This window comes from Penicillium antarcticum (genome assembly GCF_028974205.1).
Source record: "Penicillium antarcticum strain IBT 31339 chromosome Unknown utg000003l_segment0_segment0, whole genome shotgun sequence".
In the NCBI taxonomy this organism is placed as follows: Eukaryota; Fungi; Ascomycota; class Eurotiomycetes; order Eurotiales; family Aspergillaceae; genus Penicillium; species Penicillium antarcticum.
Genome location: NW_026695301.1, coordinates 735,214 through 750,916, shown reverse-complemented (window position 1 = coordinate 750,916; position 15,703 = coordinate 735,214). Strand labels below are relative to the sequence as shown.

At 49.6% G+C, this 15,703-nt stretch overlaps 5 protein-coding genes across 5 annotated transcripts; 3 read left to right on the top strand and 2 right to left on the bottom strand.

Annotated features, from left to right (window-relative positions):
• Window positions 1–536: 536 nt before the first annotated feature.
• On the bottom strand, window positions 537–3,454 carry N7508_002982 (CeGAL family transcription factor; the record flags this gene model as incomplete). Its single annotated transcript, XM_058461048.1, has 5 exons — window positions 537–1,992; window positions 2,046–2,824; window positions 2,875–2,986; window positions 3,050–3,306; window positions 3,359–3,454. 5 exons carry the CDS (start codon window positions 3,452–3,454, stop codon window positions 537–539), a joined length of 2,700 nt encoding a protein of 899 aa, XP_058321625.1.
• Window positions 3,455–5,084: 1,630 nt separating this feature from the next.
• Window positions 5,085–6,800, bottom strand: N7508_002981 (coatomer subunit delta; the record flags this gene model as incomplete). The annotated part of the gene is made up of 4 exons (XM_058461047.1): window positions 5,085–5,988; window positions 6,048–6,244; window positions 6,298–6,741; window positions 6,798–6,800. 4 exons carry the CDS (start codon window positions 6,798–6,800, stop codon window positions 5,085–5,087), a joined length of 1,548 nt encoding a protein of 515 aa, XP_058321624.1.
• A 433-nt stretch (window positions 6,801–7,233) lies between these two features.
• On the top strand, window positions 7,234–9,724 carry N7508_002980 (uncharacterized protein; the record flags this gene model as incomplete). Its single annotated transcript, XM_058461046.1, has 2 exons — window positions 7,234–8,295; window positions 8,348–9,724. The coding sequence occupies 2 exons, from the start codon at window positions 7,234–7,236 to the stop codon at window positions 9,722–9,724; spliced, it is 2,439 nt and encodes an 812-aa protein (XP_058321623.1).
• Window positions 9,725–10,804: 1,080 nt separating this feature from the next.
• Window positions 10,805–12,342, top strand: N7508_002979 (DUF803 domain membrane protein; the record flags this gene model as incomplete). The annotated part of the gene is made up of 7 exons (XM_058461045.1): window positions 10,805–10,818; window positions 10,891–10,960; window positions 11,032–11,122; window positions 11,177–11,267; window positions 11,322–11,482; window positions 11,544–11,835; window positions 11,889–12,342. 7 exons carry the CDS (start codon window positions 10,805–10,807, stop codon window positions 12,340–12,342), a joined length of 1,173 nt encoding a protein of 390 aa, XP_058321622.1.
• Window positions 12,343–12,604: 262 nt separating this feature from the next.
• On the top strand, window positions 12,605–15,642 carry N7508_002978 (uncharacterized protein; the record flags this gene model as incomplete). The annotated part of the gene is made up of 3 exons (XM_058461044.1): window positions 12,605–12,809; window positions 12,888–13,669; window positions 13,732–15,642. The coding sequence occupies 3 exons, from the start codon at window positions 12,605–12,607 to the stop codon at window positions 15,640–15,642; spliced, it is 2,898 nt and encodes a 965-aa protein (XP_058321621.1).
• Window positions 15,643–15,703: the final 61 nt, after the last annotated feature.

Sequence of the window (15,703 nt, the reverse complement as noted above, 5' to 3'; positions counted from 1 at the left end):
GGTCTCGGCCCATTCTGTCCAGGGGGTTAGTCCCGTCGGTAGCTGTTGATCACGATATTCCCGGTTATCCTGGTGGTAGGAGAAACATGGTGCGATGTTCTTGAAGATTGGTTCTGTTTCGGTGTGGGAAATAGAAGTTAATTTTGTCAAGTTAAACTAAAACCTCTTCCAAGCTTGTCGGAGTCGCCGCCCTGTTGTCTATCTAAGCGAATGGTATATCAAACTAAGCGGATGAGATGTCAGCTTGAAAAAAGTCAGTATCGAGTCGGTGATAGCTACAGACTACCGTATTTCAGGGTAGACATACAAGCAAGCTCAGTCCAGAAAAGAAATAATGCCTTTTCTCTATAAGTTAGTTTTAACGCCTATATAAAAACCAGTTGCAAATAGTTCTGTCTTTCTCTCGACGAGCATGCAAATGACGCAAAACCGAAATCCAAATAACTATAGAGATGTTCCAATTTGACTTTACCAACGTGCTGTTCATTTTTTGTTTTTGCCTTTGTCTTTTTTGATCTTGTTTTTTTTTTCCAACCTCAGCAGACAGGATCACCCCAGAAATACCCCATATCAAGATCCACATTTCCATCAGATGGGAAGAAAGAACCCGTAATCTGACCTGTAGCAGGGTCATAAGGGAAATACTCATCGTAAGGACTGCGATCCGAAAGATCCTTTTCTTGCTTGACGAATTGATCCAAAAGATCTGGTACTTCGAGGTCGTACGGCTCCTGCATTCCAGTCGGCGTATCAGATTGTTCCATTGGCGAGCAGGTGATAGGATTCAACTCTGCGACAATAGCATCGACAGCTGCAGTTGAAGGTAAATGAGCCGATACATCCAATGACAAATCACCGGTTGGATCTTCCATCCCCATAGGGTCTATGGTGTCAGAGAAGAGAGTATTTGCAGAGCTCTCTTCGTTGACATTGATTCCAATGTGTGGCGCTAGACGTTGAAGGAATCCATCGCAAAGCCTCCAGGCTCGCTCAGCAGCAAGGCTAGTCATTGATAGAGCGGACAACCAATCCAATGCCTTTTTCGCTGCTTTAGATACCGCAGTAGCCTTTTCGGGGACGTGTTGGGCGCGGAATGCCAGCTCCAGGAGGAGAACTGTGACTGCCTGCATCAGGTAATGGAGGGTACACCACCATGGTGCCATGCGGTAAAGCAGGGCTGCGTCTGGTGTATCAGGAAACAACATTATCATGTGGCACGCGGCTTCGACACACTCTGCGGCAGTCTTGTTGCAGAACTCGTGTGTCTTGTCGTCTTCTGACTCGGCTTGTCTTAGGCGACACAGACATGGTCGAGTGATACCGATTTTGGTGCTGTAAAATAGGAATGCTAGACCCATGCGCTGGTTGATGGGGCATTGGGATGTCTGTGTCGAGGTGAAATCGTAAGCTGGGGGAAGGTTCATAAACCATGAATCGATCTCGAGCATTAGGCTTTGGATGGTAAACTCGGTGCTTGCCAATGGTGATTGTAGTGCTTCTGGGCTATAGAGCTTGACTGTCATCCGCTTGGAGATGCTGGTCAATGAGGACAGCTGCAGGAAGTAGAATGAAATACATGGCGGCAGGCTCTTGAGATACTCTGCTCTGTTCATTTTTATCTCGCTTTCTGCAGGCGCATCATTTGATTCGGAGTCCACTGTTGACTCCCGGTCCTCGGCGCTGTTGCGGGCTGGCATTTGGTCGTAGTAAACTGAGGAGCTTCGTCTATCTGTACTGATTAGTCGGGCGACTTCTTCTTTCTGGAAATCACTTTCGTCAAAAGGTACCGGCATGGGTGTAGTGCAAGAACTATCAATAACACACGAGGGACGACCAGTCATGACAGTCAGGAGATGCTCCAGGTCATACAGTGACCACCATACTCGATATCGGATCTCCTTGGAAGTATCAGAAGTGCTCGCGCCTACATTACGAAGATGCAATCCAAGAGCCAACGCTCCACGAATTGCACTCCCAGATAATTTCCAGGCCCTAGAAACCAGTACAGTGAGTATACCTCCAGGCTGCCAGGGCTTCCAACCTACCGATTGATTTGTCCCGCGCCAGTCAAGTAGAACGAAGTAAGTCCTTCAACTTGCAGCTGCTGCAGATCAGGATGATGCAGGATCTGATCTTCGAGACTCAAAGCCCGCGCCCTTGAAAAGTACAACTGATGATCATCATCTTCATCCAACCATTCTGAATTGGTCAAATGGCCGTACTTTGCCGCAATAGCAAATATCATATTCAATATGGCGAGCCACTTATTTCCCGGTTTGAGAGCTGGCTGACTGAAAAATACCTGAAACTGGGAGACAAACGTCGAAATTCCAATGATTGGAAATGAAGGATGCACAGAGGTCAGATAGACATTAAGCAATTTGGTCGCTGGCTCACGAGATGGAACTGCATAGGTACCACCATGATCCGCAGTTGGAATATCCGTATCGTCAACGTAGTAATTGGAACACACCACCCAAGGGTCGCTGGGATTGTCTGGTCGAGGAGTCAAAGTTGGTGAAGGCAGCCCGTTAATATCATCTGTGTTGGGAAGTGTGGAAGGCCATGCTTCACATTCGTTGTTAACTTCTTTGCTGAGCCGCTGAAGCCAAGTGATTTCGGAGCTTTTTCCGATGAATCCTGTTGCCCGTGCAGTTTCATTTCTGTTGAAGTCTTCCTCTGTCTGGCCTCCAGATTCCAGAGGACTAACTGATGAAGCTCGGGAGGTTTGTGGCTCAGAGCCAGAGCGCCAAAGGATGACTCTTTGGTCTCCCCCTGCTGTAAGAGATGCATCTGGGTTGAGGGCCACGTCCGGGGCCGAGTCCTGGTTGATATTAGCATTTCTTCTCGTTAAGCATAGATTAGGTGTCATACCGCTGCTAGGGCTATGTTCACAAGCTGCTCATCGGAGACTCCAAAGCGGTTGCTTAGCTTGCTGATAACATCTTCATAGGCGTGTACCTTTGCCGACAAGCTCGCAAGTTGTCTTTTCAGTTATAAAAAGGTTAATTTGTGCATCAATATCGAGATAGATATAGTCTGGTCTTACCGTTTGGACTTTTCTCTTTTGCCATCAGTATAGCAACAGATGATTCCAGCTTCTCTGCAGTTGCGACATCCAGACTTGTCGCCAGTACACTTCGTCTTTCGCTGTCTGCAAGACTCGCAAGCTCGACGAACATGTCGACGATGAAATCTACCAGGTGAGGTGAAAGCCGACTCAGCACCTTCCGCAAGTCGCGGAATAGCCATTTTCTTGCCACCAAGATCAACGTTGCGACGATGGAGTTGCGATACTGGGTTTTCCTATAGATATTTTGTCAGAGTCACTGGTATGCTTGCTGGCGTGGGGATTTACCACGTTGGATAGCTGACTACATGTCTCAGCATCGGCGCATGATAAATTAAAGAGGCTCTGTTGCTCTCTCCATAATGGGAAATGTAAGCTGCTCATAGTCAATCATCGGATTGTGAGGAGTGAAACTGCTCAAATTTCATATAGTCTCAGAAGACTTGCTTGTAAGTGTGGAATAATCTTGAGATATATCCAAGTCCCACGGGACTATGAATATAAATTGAAGCAAGTTAATTTGCAAATATATGCCGAGACATCGAAAACAAAAGATGGGAATAGATCAGGAGGTAAGGGATCTTATAAAACCACCCCAAGGTTCGACCCAGTAGCATATACCGGAGAAGTATGTGGTCAAGAGGGGTTCGGGTTTCAAGCACCGTTTGAACTCTCAAGTCGGCTCGTAATGCTTTGTGATGACATCTAGTACTCGTTTTTACAAGGAGTCAACGTGAAACACGGCCACCGAGCTCCAAACTAGGAAAGGTGTTCGGCATTTGACCTCGTAGCTAGGTAACCTGCTAGGAGATGAGGCGAAAAGCTCAACGTGTCCATGAGCAACACACCCTCCTTGCGGTTATTTAATCACGCTATTTGCCTTCGACCAACCAGAATGATGGGCTAGCATCTCTTTAAACACCAGGGGGACTGTGGTATTGGCTTGAACATCTAGTAATTTCCCCGGGAAATCATACTTAGCCAGGTTGGATTTCGGTTGTTGGAACCGACTGGCTCTAGACTCCGATGAGGTGACCAATGGTCCAGATATAAGAACCAATGGTCCAGATATAAGAACCAATGCGAGTGTCGAAGCTTCCAATCATGAAGTGCCAACAGTACTGCAAGCAGCTTTTGCAAACTTTCATTGCAGGTCAAATTGAGAAGCTGCAAATACTAGAGCGAGATATGCTTAACCTCGTCTAGATATTTGGGATTTGACAAGTTCTCCGAGAAGACGGATAAAATGGCCAGACCTTTGAAGTCAATCTGACGTGTCTATTATACGGAGGCGTCGTTATTGAGATTCGTCCCTGGTTAAATCTCAGGCCAGAACCTGAATTGGAAGGTACGTCAACAAGGGAGAGGTACACATTTCTTTGCAGCAGTTAGTACAAGTACCTCCCGCATTGCTTGGGTATGTGACGTTGATATCGCTGACGCGGTTTTACGTGGCGATGACTCTACAATGAGCTTCCAGGGCTGGAATGTTACGCTTCAACCCAAAGTCAAATCAAACCTAATCTGTTATTCTATGGTTGATCAGCATCAGAGCTACCATGTAAAGTATAGATCAGGAGAAGATTTCTCGCTTACAAAGGGTCTGTCACTCATTGGGAGAAAGACCAGGCTTGAACAACCTCGTCGGCCTTGACATAAATGCTTCATAATTCAATAGACATGCAAATTCAACACAGTATTCATTATATATGATAAGAGTCACACTTGACCAACGTGGGTGGTTGAACGAATCATAATATATATATAGTTTTGGTGCAAGCTCTGGAATAGCAAAATTCTATGATACCAGGACAGATGTAGCTTTAACACAAATTAAATGTTCCCATTAACTCAATCTAGTCTTACATGGCAGATTCTGTTGCGTGACACTATAAAGAGGCTGGGAAGATAATCAAATCAGGCATTGGCTTAACACGATCTTGGAAGCAAAAAGAACACCAACCACAATCCGAACATCATTAGGAACCTATACAATAGTAATCCAAGCCCATTTTTACTCAATGAGGAAGTTCTCAGCGACACTACGGACATCCTTAGAGAAGCCGGCGTTCTCACCCTCCATCTCCAGGAGGGAAACGCTGTGGACGTCGACATCCACGAACGGCTTGGTCTTTGTGAAGCGAACACTCATGGGGAAGAATTCGTTCTCATCAGCGTCGGTCGCCTCGAACTCGAAGCTGCCAGAAGCGTTCGATTCGTCGACGGCACCCAGGTTCCAGTCCAGACTGTCTCCAGAGACCTCGTACACTGCGTCGAAGCTGGATACTGCAGGCTCCGTTGAGCCGTAGGGAATGGTAACGACAACATCGCGAAGACTGTCCTCTCCAGTGAGCTCATACTCCACGGTCACGGTGGTTGAGTCAGCGCCCTTGTTTACCCAGACGGTGAATGTGATGGGAAGAATATCGGCATTGTCAGCCGAACTGGCCACCCGCCACCTAAGAACACCGATAGAGTTGTTGGCCGGGAATCGCTTGGTAGTATCCTTAAGTTGGATGACAGATGAGTTGGTGAAGAGGGCCTTGTCGACGTTGGGGTGAGTGCGGAATTGTGCGCCATGTGTGGGAACAGCCTGACAGTCAAGTCGAAGCTTGGTAAATGAAGGGTCGGTGATGCGGAGCTGCAGGTCACCCTTGACCTCGAATGACTTCAAGGCACCCTCCCGAGTCAGAGTGGCTGAGATGGTCTCGGCGATTGTGAGATGGATGGGTTCACGGTCCGCATTGAGGGACTCGCGGGCAGGTGGAATGTCTTGCACGGGGGTCGAGATTTGAGGAGTCACGAAGGGGCTCTCTTCCTCAGGCTCGGGGCCTAGATCACCCCGCACCTTCTCGTAAATATCGGTAGCCTTGGACTTCTTGCCAAGTTGCATACCCTTGCCGCGGGAGGGAATAGGCCTAGGATCACAGTCAGCGATACCCCAGCAGTGAACAGGTCGCATATCCAGGGAACGTACTTGGAGAATGTCTTCTTCTTCTCGGCCTCATATGAATCGTAGGTGTCGGGCACCGTAGGGCGGGACGGAGGTGTGTAGACGGGGTAGGATGGGGTTCTTGGGGCCGCAGCACGACCTGTACGAGCAGCCTCCTTGCGCTGCATCTCCAACTGCTTCGCCTTCCTCTTGCGCTCCTCGCTGGCCTCCAACTCTTTGTTCTGTTGGTGCCCGTTAGCCATAGGTCAACCCCGCGTGCTATCTCGCAACGTACCCGCTCAATGATCTCCTGGATTCTCTCCTCGTGACTCTCCATTTCCAAGAAGGTCTTAATCTGAGACAGAGAAAGGTTCTCCCGGTATCCCAATGTCACCAACTCATCGAATGCACTCAGGAGTTCGAAGGCATTGCGGAGGATCTCGCGCTCGTCCAGGCTCTTGCAGATGCTGCTTGTGACTTGCGCGAAGAGGTGGAGACTGTCAATGTCTTGTAGAATGTTGGATTGGCGGTTGGTTATCAGGACAATGTACAACTCGTCCAATGGCTGGTAAACGAAGCGCACGTTGTCTTGCTCGACAGTGGTGTGTTGGGTTCCGGAGTCCGCAAGCTTAGGGAAAGAGGCGAGGAGGGCTTCGATTCGCGACCTAGAGATCTCGCGGAATTGACGCGAGAGGACTGCTTTGCCTCCGCGAGTACAAATCGACGCTGCCAGAACGACCTGTTGTGTGTTGATTAGTTGATTTCCTCAGCGAAATGGCTTACACAGGGGCATACCATGATGGATGAGGTGTCAGTCAATAACAGTAAAAAGAATAAGAGGAAAGAAATGGCACAGAGACCACAGAATCACGGACGAGTGGACTAAACAAGCATATGCAGTGATGGCAACGGTAGGGAGCTACTCTGTTCACTTCGGCCGGTGGTCCGTGCATCCATTTCGCTTAGTCGGCGACCACTTTCTTCCTCACTTCACCTTTTTCCCACGCGTCTGATACTCTTTGCCCTCATTCAGATTATCGCTCTCTTCCTTAAACTAGGGCTTTTACATTTCTAGAGACCCGACAACCCTTTCCCTTTCACTTTTGCATCCACATCGTACGTTTACATGGAAGCTCACCTCTGAGACTTCCAACACGTACCTGTGGCACTTGAACAAGTTCGCGCGTTTTTTTTTGCCATGACAGCAGTTCCTTCTGTACCATTCCCCACCATGGAAGTCCCCCCTGTGGAAGACTCTATGGAGATGGCCTCGCCCTACCAGGGGCAGGTTGACGATTTTGATATCGACATCGACTTCATGGAGGATCATGATCATACCTCCAATATGGACAGCGATATGATGGGCGCGGAAGAGTTTGCCAACGCATCTCAGCCTACCGAGTTCAACGAGGCCATACACGATGCCGACATGGCTGATGAGCTCTCTGAGGGGTCGATGATCGATGCTCACCTCGTCGACCAAGATAACGACATCGATGTGAATTTTACAGAAGAGACATACGAAGCTGAGATGATTGAAGACGATCAACTCCAAGATGTTGGTATTCCAGTTCCCACTATCCAACTAGAAAGCACGACCACCGAAGATACGAGCAAGCCCATCGAGGTAAATGAGACAGTCTCAGTCATGGTCGAACAACCCACCCTGCAAGTACAGGGAACTCCTAGCGTTCCCACCGAACTTCAACAAGATCAAATTGAGTCTCAAGTATCCGAGACCCAGCCCCCTAACACCGAGATCGCTCCCGCCACGGAGGAGGATACCCTTGTCCAGAACCCGACCGAAAACGGCACCGATACTGAAAACACTGAAAACCACGAACAAGTTGATCTTGGTCTGAAGGTGAAAGAGACAGAAAACCATTCTCTCTTGGCCACAGATGAGAACCCTGAGGCAACGGAAAGCCTGGAGACTAGTCAAGTCCAGACTTCCTTCGAAGAGACCCAGGCTGCTCCCCCTGAAGACCCTCAGGCTAATACCTCTGCGTTCGAGCATGCAGAGCCACAACCTTCACATGAGGAAGAGGCTCACGCTGAGAATGGAAATGAATCCCTCCATCCTGTGAAAATCTATTATCAAGACAATGAGATCGCTCTCTTCCCACCTCTTGAGGGTGACTCAGCAGAGACATTCTTCCTTCATGATGAAGATGTGGCGTATGAAAACGTTGGTGAATTGTTCAAGGCTCTGCGCCAGGTGCTCCAGGGTAATGTGGCGGATAATGAGGTCCTTGTTATTGATATCGATGTGCTTGGTATTCAAATGACAGAGGTATGTTCATTCCTACTTTTTCCCTTGATCAACAAACTAACCCCTTTTTTAGGACTCTTTCCACGCATCCCAAGTTACTTTGCACCAGGTCGTTGATCTCTACCTTCGACTTTGCCACAACGATGGCACCACAGATGCTGAAGCTCTCTATCTAACACTAAGCAGCAAGCGCGCGTTCCCAGCTGAAATTGCTGATCTCCTTGACGCTGCCAATGATGGCAAGGGACTCTCAGGAATCCACCCATGGGCTGAATTTGATGAACTTGAGCCCGGCTCTGAAGATGATGTTGGAATCCATGAGACCGAGCAACATGAGGGTGGGTCTTCCAGCCAAGAAGCTCAGCCAGAACAATCAGACCATGTCACTCAGCTTGCTTCATCTGGTGAAGAGCAGGCCGCTCCAGTTGACGAGAGCCCGCCTAAGGAAGCTCGTCCGGGTGATGCCCAAATAAAGGACTTGCCGCAGGAGGATATTGCATCCGCCGCTGTCCAAGAACAGACCCGGGCTGCACCAGAGTATGACGCTCTTCAAGGTCAGCCTAAAGGCAGAGAAAATGATCAGTCTGGATTCGAACACTTTGAAGGCGAACATGTCCAAGAAGATAGTCTCCACGATGATGATCAAGGTGAAAATTACGATAACGAGAACGAAGGTCACTACGATTCCGAAGGCCAACAGAGCGAATCTACGGCCACTGTGGCCCCGCTATCTGGTGAGGCTGAGATCACAGAGCAGATCGAAGATGTCTCGACAGATGCTGCGGAAGCTAAATATGACCAAAATGAAGATGAAAATGGTGGCTTCGATGCCGAATACTACAACGACGAAGACAATGGTTTCGGTGATCAAGGGAACTTCCAGGATGAATTTACCGGCGAGGATAATGACAGTGGTGCTCAAGCTCCTGCCGATCATGCACCCGGGCCTGATGGAGACGAAGATGAATTAGATGCCGCCCCCACGGATGAAGTCGTATCGGCAGATGCCTTCAACACTGAAGGCGATCAGACTTTCAATGAACAAGTTGAGCCTACCTCGAATGGTGCACCACAAGAAGCATCTGGCAAGGAGCAAACCCCTGATCATTCAAATGATTTGCTTGAGATAGCTCCAGATGTGTTGCAATCCCCCGCGAAAGACACCGAGCACGAACTTGATCACATTGAGGGCGTAGTCTCCGGCGAGCCCGAGCACAAATTCGCTCACGATGAAGGTGCCGATGAGCAACATTTCGAGGATAACTTTGGCGAATACGCCCCCAAGGTGGACGAATCCGAGGCAGTCGTGCTGGCTGAGGCAGACACTTCAGTCGCAGATGCTGAACCCAGCGCGATCCTGTCTTCCAAACGGTCTCGCGAAGACGACGACGACGATGAATGGGATCTGGTGGAAACCACTGTTGACACCAAGCGCCGCCGCTCGTCGTAGACTAATCGTCACGAGGCCCGACTCAGGGGCCCCTCTCTCCTATCATATGGCCTCATCTTGGATGATGGCCACTCTCTACTAATGCTATTTGCCAGCGACGACCTCGACCGGCGGACGCAGTGTCTTTGATCATTGACTACTCACAGGTATGTTCGACCCTTTCCCCTGCGCGTCCCCGCTGGGACACGCGATTTCGTTGTTCTCGCATCTGGATTAAACCTCAGTCCGCGGCACATTCCCCAATTCTCCCGATTTTCATTTGCATTTCTGCCTCTGGTCTTTCCTTGCGATTTCGAGATACCACTTTCATACTTTGGCCAAAATTTGTTTTCGGTGTTGGGTGTGTTATGATTTTTAAATTTCCCCTATAGGACTTAGGCGTCTCGGCGTGGGATATTCCACGTGTAGGATACCAAAAAGTTCTAGTTAGTCCTCTTCATTACCCAATTTATGCTGCATACAAGTCGAACACTTGACAATTGGAATGTACATTGGAACTTGAATGTCTCACCTCTATGGGGCTGACCAGGGTGGAAGTACCGACACTAGACTAAGTAGGCAGTTTCCACTACATAAACGCCATGAAGTCAATAGTACGAGTTTATCTCTCGAGAAAGACTATGTATAGAAACGCCGCATTCGGAGATGAAACGATCGCCGCACTCATTTCAGGGTCCAAGAATGAGAAATGCAGGTTCAGGTACCGAGGGATAATCCCTAATGTGACTAGTAACTTAACAAGGGACTTTGGAACTGGCCACCTAATTATATCCCGTGTGCTTCAGTGTACCTCAGTGTGATTCTCCATTATTCAGATCTCTATTTCAGTACTTTTAATTAGTTCCAGCTCGCCTCCAGACTCAGCCGTTCTCTTACGCGTCCCGATCGGCCTGACTTGAAACGGAACCCCACCGCACGCAGGCACCACATCCTCTTCATCTAACTTGCATCTACCTTCTAGACCTTCGCTTCTTTTTTGTCTCTTGGCTTCACCCGGGTCGTTCGCTCTTGTCTCTCCATTGCCGGCACTGGAGGTCTTTCGACAGTAGGAGCACTCGGCTCCTCAGAAATTACGTCAAGATGCTTCCAGACAAGTATGTCTTCCCATTCGAATTGCTGTGAACAAACTGGCCAGAAGCTCTAACATCGTTGCGCGCACCCCTTAGATATGTCGGACTCATCCTAGCCATTGTTTCGACGATGGGAATCGGTACAAGCTTTGTTATTACGAAATTGGTTCGTCTGCCCACGATCTTGCGACCTGGAACTCGGTCGGTAGAAGTGAATAGATGGCTAATGGTCTGCAGGGGTTGAATCATGCATCCGAGCGACATGGCTTTGAGGGTGAAGGATTCTCATATCTGAAGAGCCCTGTGTGGTGGGCTGGTGTCTCTCTACGTACGCGTCAGAATCAGCATCGATGGGCTGGTCAGAAGCTAATGAGGTTTACAGTGGGACTCGGTGAAGTGGCCAACTTTGCGGCCTATGCGTTTGCGCCCGCGATTCTTGTTACGCCGTTGGGTGCGCTGAGTGTGTTGATCGGGTAGGGAGCTCCCGACGTGGTCTGGATATATGGACACTTGGCTGACGATCACAGGTCGGTCCTCGGCTCGTACTTTCTCAAGGAGAAACTCGGTGTTTTGGGCAAGCTGGGATGTGCGATGTGTTTGTTGGGGTCGGTCATCATCGTTCTTCATGCGCCTCCCGACAAGCAGGTCGAAACCGTCAATGAGATTCTCGGATATGCTGTTCAGCCAGGTATGACCCGGACTCGAGATTGGTATGTGATGCCGGCAGACCGCTGATTCTTTCCTCGCAGGGTTCCTCGTCTACTGTCTGGCGGTCGCGATCTTCTCCACGCTGATGATCTATCGGGTTGCCCCGGTCTACGGCAAGAAGAATCCTCTGATCTACATCTCGATTTGCTCCACTGTTGGATCGGTTTCGGTCATGTCTGTGAAGGCATTCGGTATTGCGGTCAAGTTGACATTTGCGGGCAACAACCAATTCGTCCATGCCTCGACTTATGTCTTCGCCATCGTGACTGGATTCTGCATTCTTACTCAGATGAACTACTTCAACAAGGCCTTGAACTCGTTCTCCACCTCGATGTAAGTGAAATGACTCCGGATGAAGCCACGATACTAATGAGTGGTCTCTGCAGTGTGAACCCGCTTTACTACGTTACCTTCACAACCGCGACCCTTTGCGCCTCCTTCATTCTCTTCAAGGGATTCAACACCACCGATGCAGTCAACACGATATCTCTGCTCTGTGGATTCCTCATCATTTTCACCGGCGTGTATCTCCTGAACCTGTCGCGCCACGACCCCGACGGACACCACATGGTGAACTCTAAGCTAGACGAGGATGGAGTTCCAACGGATGCCATTGCGAGCTTCCAGACTCGCCGCTCGATGCAGTCTCGCCGCAGCTCCTCGAGCGCATACCTGAATGGAAACGGCGACCGTGAAGGGCTCATCCACGCATACGATGTGGAGCACAATGGAATCAACATGAATAATTTCGCCGAGGCAAGTGATGGAGAGCCAGGGCCGACGTTCCCACGTACCGACAGGCAGACTGCGAAGCACACCAAGCAGAACAGTCAGCTCTAACGGTGTATGCTTCAATTGTATTTTTACTCTACGAAAATGCCAGAGTTGCAGAACTCGGGCTCAGATAGAGATGTCTGAACGACTGGATATGACTCTGAGTATGCGTTTTGTTTTGTATATAGTTCAGTTTCTTTGGATTTTGGAATAGATGGTGGGGCCGATGATGTAGTCAGCTGTTTATGGAACATGCCCATCCGAGATTCTTCTCTTCTCTCTGCCTCTTCAGGTCGAATAGTCCCCAACTAAGGGGGAGAGAACCAAGATGCCTCTCCTGCGCAAGCTGATCATCGTCGCCGCAGTCGACGGCCTAGTCCTCCACGCAGCAAACGGTCGATCCACCAGCGGAAGCAACAATGAAGCCTCGTCAATCCGCATCGACTACAAAACAAATAAGATAACCGCCCTACCAACCCCAACCTCAGAATCCCTCGAAGGACAAGACGCCTTGGAAGCCCACGGCTTAATAGGTACATGAAACAGCCACAGCTACCTCAAACCCCACAATGATCCAAACTAACCCGTGGGGTTTCACCCACACACAACAGGCCTATTATCCGTCGCCTCATACTCCTTCCTAGTATCAATAACCCAGCGAGAACAAGTCGCCCAAATCCAAAACCGACCCGTCTACGCCGTGACAAATGTAGCCATTATCCCCATCTCCTCCCAAGCAGACGCCACTCGCGCAATCGCCCAAGCTGGAAAAGATACAGTACAGGAGATCCTTTCGCTTGATTCTTCGGATGATGACGAAGACGATCTACCCGATAATGAAACTGACCGTGCGGAAGCCGAGATCGGTAGCTTGCCTGCGTCCCCGACTCGTGAGACACATCATGCCCGCGGTGCTAGTGTTGGGAGTATTGCGGAAGACGTCATCGGCAAGAGAGTGAGGTTTGGTCGCTTTGCGGCTAATTGGTTGTCACGCAAGAATCTTGGTTTGCCGAGACCTGGGGCTATGGAACAGGATATTCCTGCTTCTAGTCCTGATTCGGCTGCTGCTCAAGCTCAGACTCAGGCTTCGGCTCAAGTGGCCAAATCACCTTTTGATGATGATGTGTCTAGCCCCTCCGGTGAGGCCCGCGGTGCAAAGGGCGAGCTTCTTTCTTTGCAGGCAGATAAGCCTGATGCAGCTGGTGATTTGGACTCTGATCGACTGAAATCCGATCAGGCTACTGATCTCTTGCCGAAGCTGCTGAGATATACACGGCTTCTGTTTGCTTCGCGCAACTTCTTCTTTTCTTATGATTATGATCTTACACGGTCTGTTTATACACAGGAAGCGCGGAAGGATTTACTTCCGCTGCATAAAGTTGTTGATCCGTTGGTATGCGCGAACCATATGCTTGGCTATTTAGTACTTGGGATCTTGCTTGCTGACTTTTGCAGTATTTCTGGAATAGACATTTAATGAGTGCTTTCATTGAGAATGGAGCTCATGGGTTTGTTTTACCGCTTATCCAGGGCTTTGTTGGTCAGCGTGAATTTACCATTGCTGGCACTGAGAAGTCATCGGAGGAACTTGCGGGAGGTAAAATTCTCGGCGAGAAGCACGAGGCAGAGGCTGTTAAAATCGATGCCAACAAGCGTGATTATCTTCTGACACTCATTTCTCGCCGCTCTGTTAATCGGCCGGGTCTTCGTTACCTACGCCGTGGTATTGACGACGAGGGTAATACTGCCAATACTGTTGAGACTGAGCAGATTCTTTCGGTTCCTGATTGGAATCCGTCTCGGCCTGCCTATTCTTATATGCAAGTGCGAGGCTCAATCCCGTTGTATTTCTCTCAGTCGCCATATGCTTTGAAGCCGATTCCTGTGTTGCATCATTCTGCGGATACCAATCTCCTTGCTTTGGGCAGACACTTCCGGGAGTTTAGTCGGAGGTATGGTAAGATCCAGGCTGTTTCCCTCATTGACAAGCTCGCCGGTGAGCTGAAGCTGGGAGAGCAATACGAGAGATACACAAAATCCTTCAATGAAGCCGGCGGCATTGATGGCACTCCAGTGAACCTGGAATGGTTCGACTTCCACCGTGAATGCCGCGGAATGAAGTTTGAGAACGTGTCTCGTTTGGTTGACCGTCTGAAAGACACACTGAACGAGTTCTGCTACACAATAATCGTCGACAACGATATTCTGCAGACCCAAAAGGGTATCATGCGAACCAACTGCATGGACTGCCTCGACCGCACGGGCGTCGCCCAATGCGCCTTTGGACAATGGGCGCTCGAACACCAACTTGAAAACGAAGGCATAGACATCGACTTCGGCGGCGATTCCTCAACCCAATGGTTCAACACACTATGGGCCGACAACGGCGACGCAATCTCAAAGCAATACTCCTCAACAGCTGCCCTTAAAGGCGACTACACCCGCACCCGCAAACGAGACTATCGCGGCGCCCTCAACGACCTAGGCCTCACCCTGTCGCGCTACTACAACAACATAGTAAACGACTTCTTCTCACAGGCCTGCATAGACTACCTCCTAGGCAACGTCTCAACACAAGTGTTCGACGAATTTGCCATCCAACTCCAAACAACAGACCCAGGAATCTCAGTCCAAAAGCTCCGCCAGAACGCCATCGACACAAGCTGCAACATCGTCATCTCAAGTCCCTCAGAGGACTTCCTCGGCGGTTGGACTATGCTCACCCCCCGCCAGCCAAATACCCTCCGCACATTCCCCTTCGAGGAATCCGTCCTCCTGCTCACAGATGCGGCAGTCTACAGCTGTCGCTTTGATTGGGAGACTGACAAAGTCCTCTCATTCGAACGCATTGATCTCCGCTCCATTTCGCGAATCCATTACGGCACCTACATCACCTCGATCCTGACGGATAGCCAAGCAAACGAATCAAGCAATGTCGGCCTCGTCATCGTCTACAGAGACGGCGATACAAATGCCCTCCGTGTCAACACGCGTTCACTTCAAAGCGACGTGAACATGTCCACACTGGAGACAACAGCCAGCGCAAATAGCGAATGGGATCTTGTTTCCTGGCTGCGCGGTGTGAGGAGGGCCACGACGCGCTTCGTTGCGTTCAAGGGATTGCCTTTATCTACGTCTGTTGCTAGTCCGCGCCTTGGTCCGACGGCCGCTGCGGTGAAAGAGATTGATCGTGTGCGCTCTATTGCGCAGGATATTGAGCGTGCTATGGTTGCTGGTGAGGGGAGGACTGTTGAAGGGCATTCGGCTGTTGAGGAGTCTGATATTATTTCGTTGGCGGATGCTAAGAAGAGAACTGGTTGGTTGGAGTATTTGGTTTATGATTTGAAGAAGATGGTTTGGGCTTGATTTTGGGGGTTTGGTCTTGTCGATTTGGGATGGGTGATCTGGTTAGTTGCTTGGTGCTCTG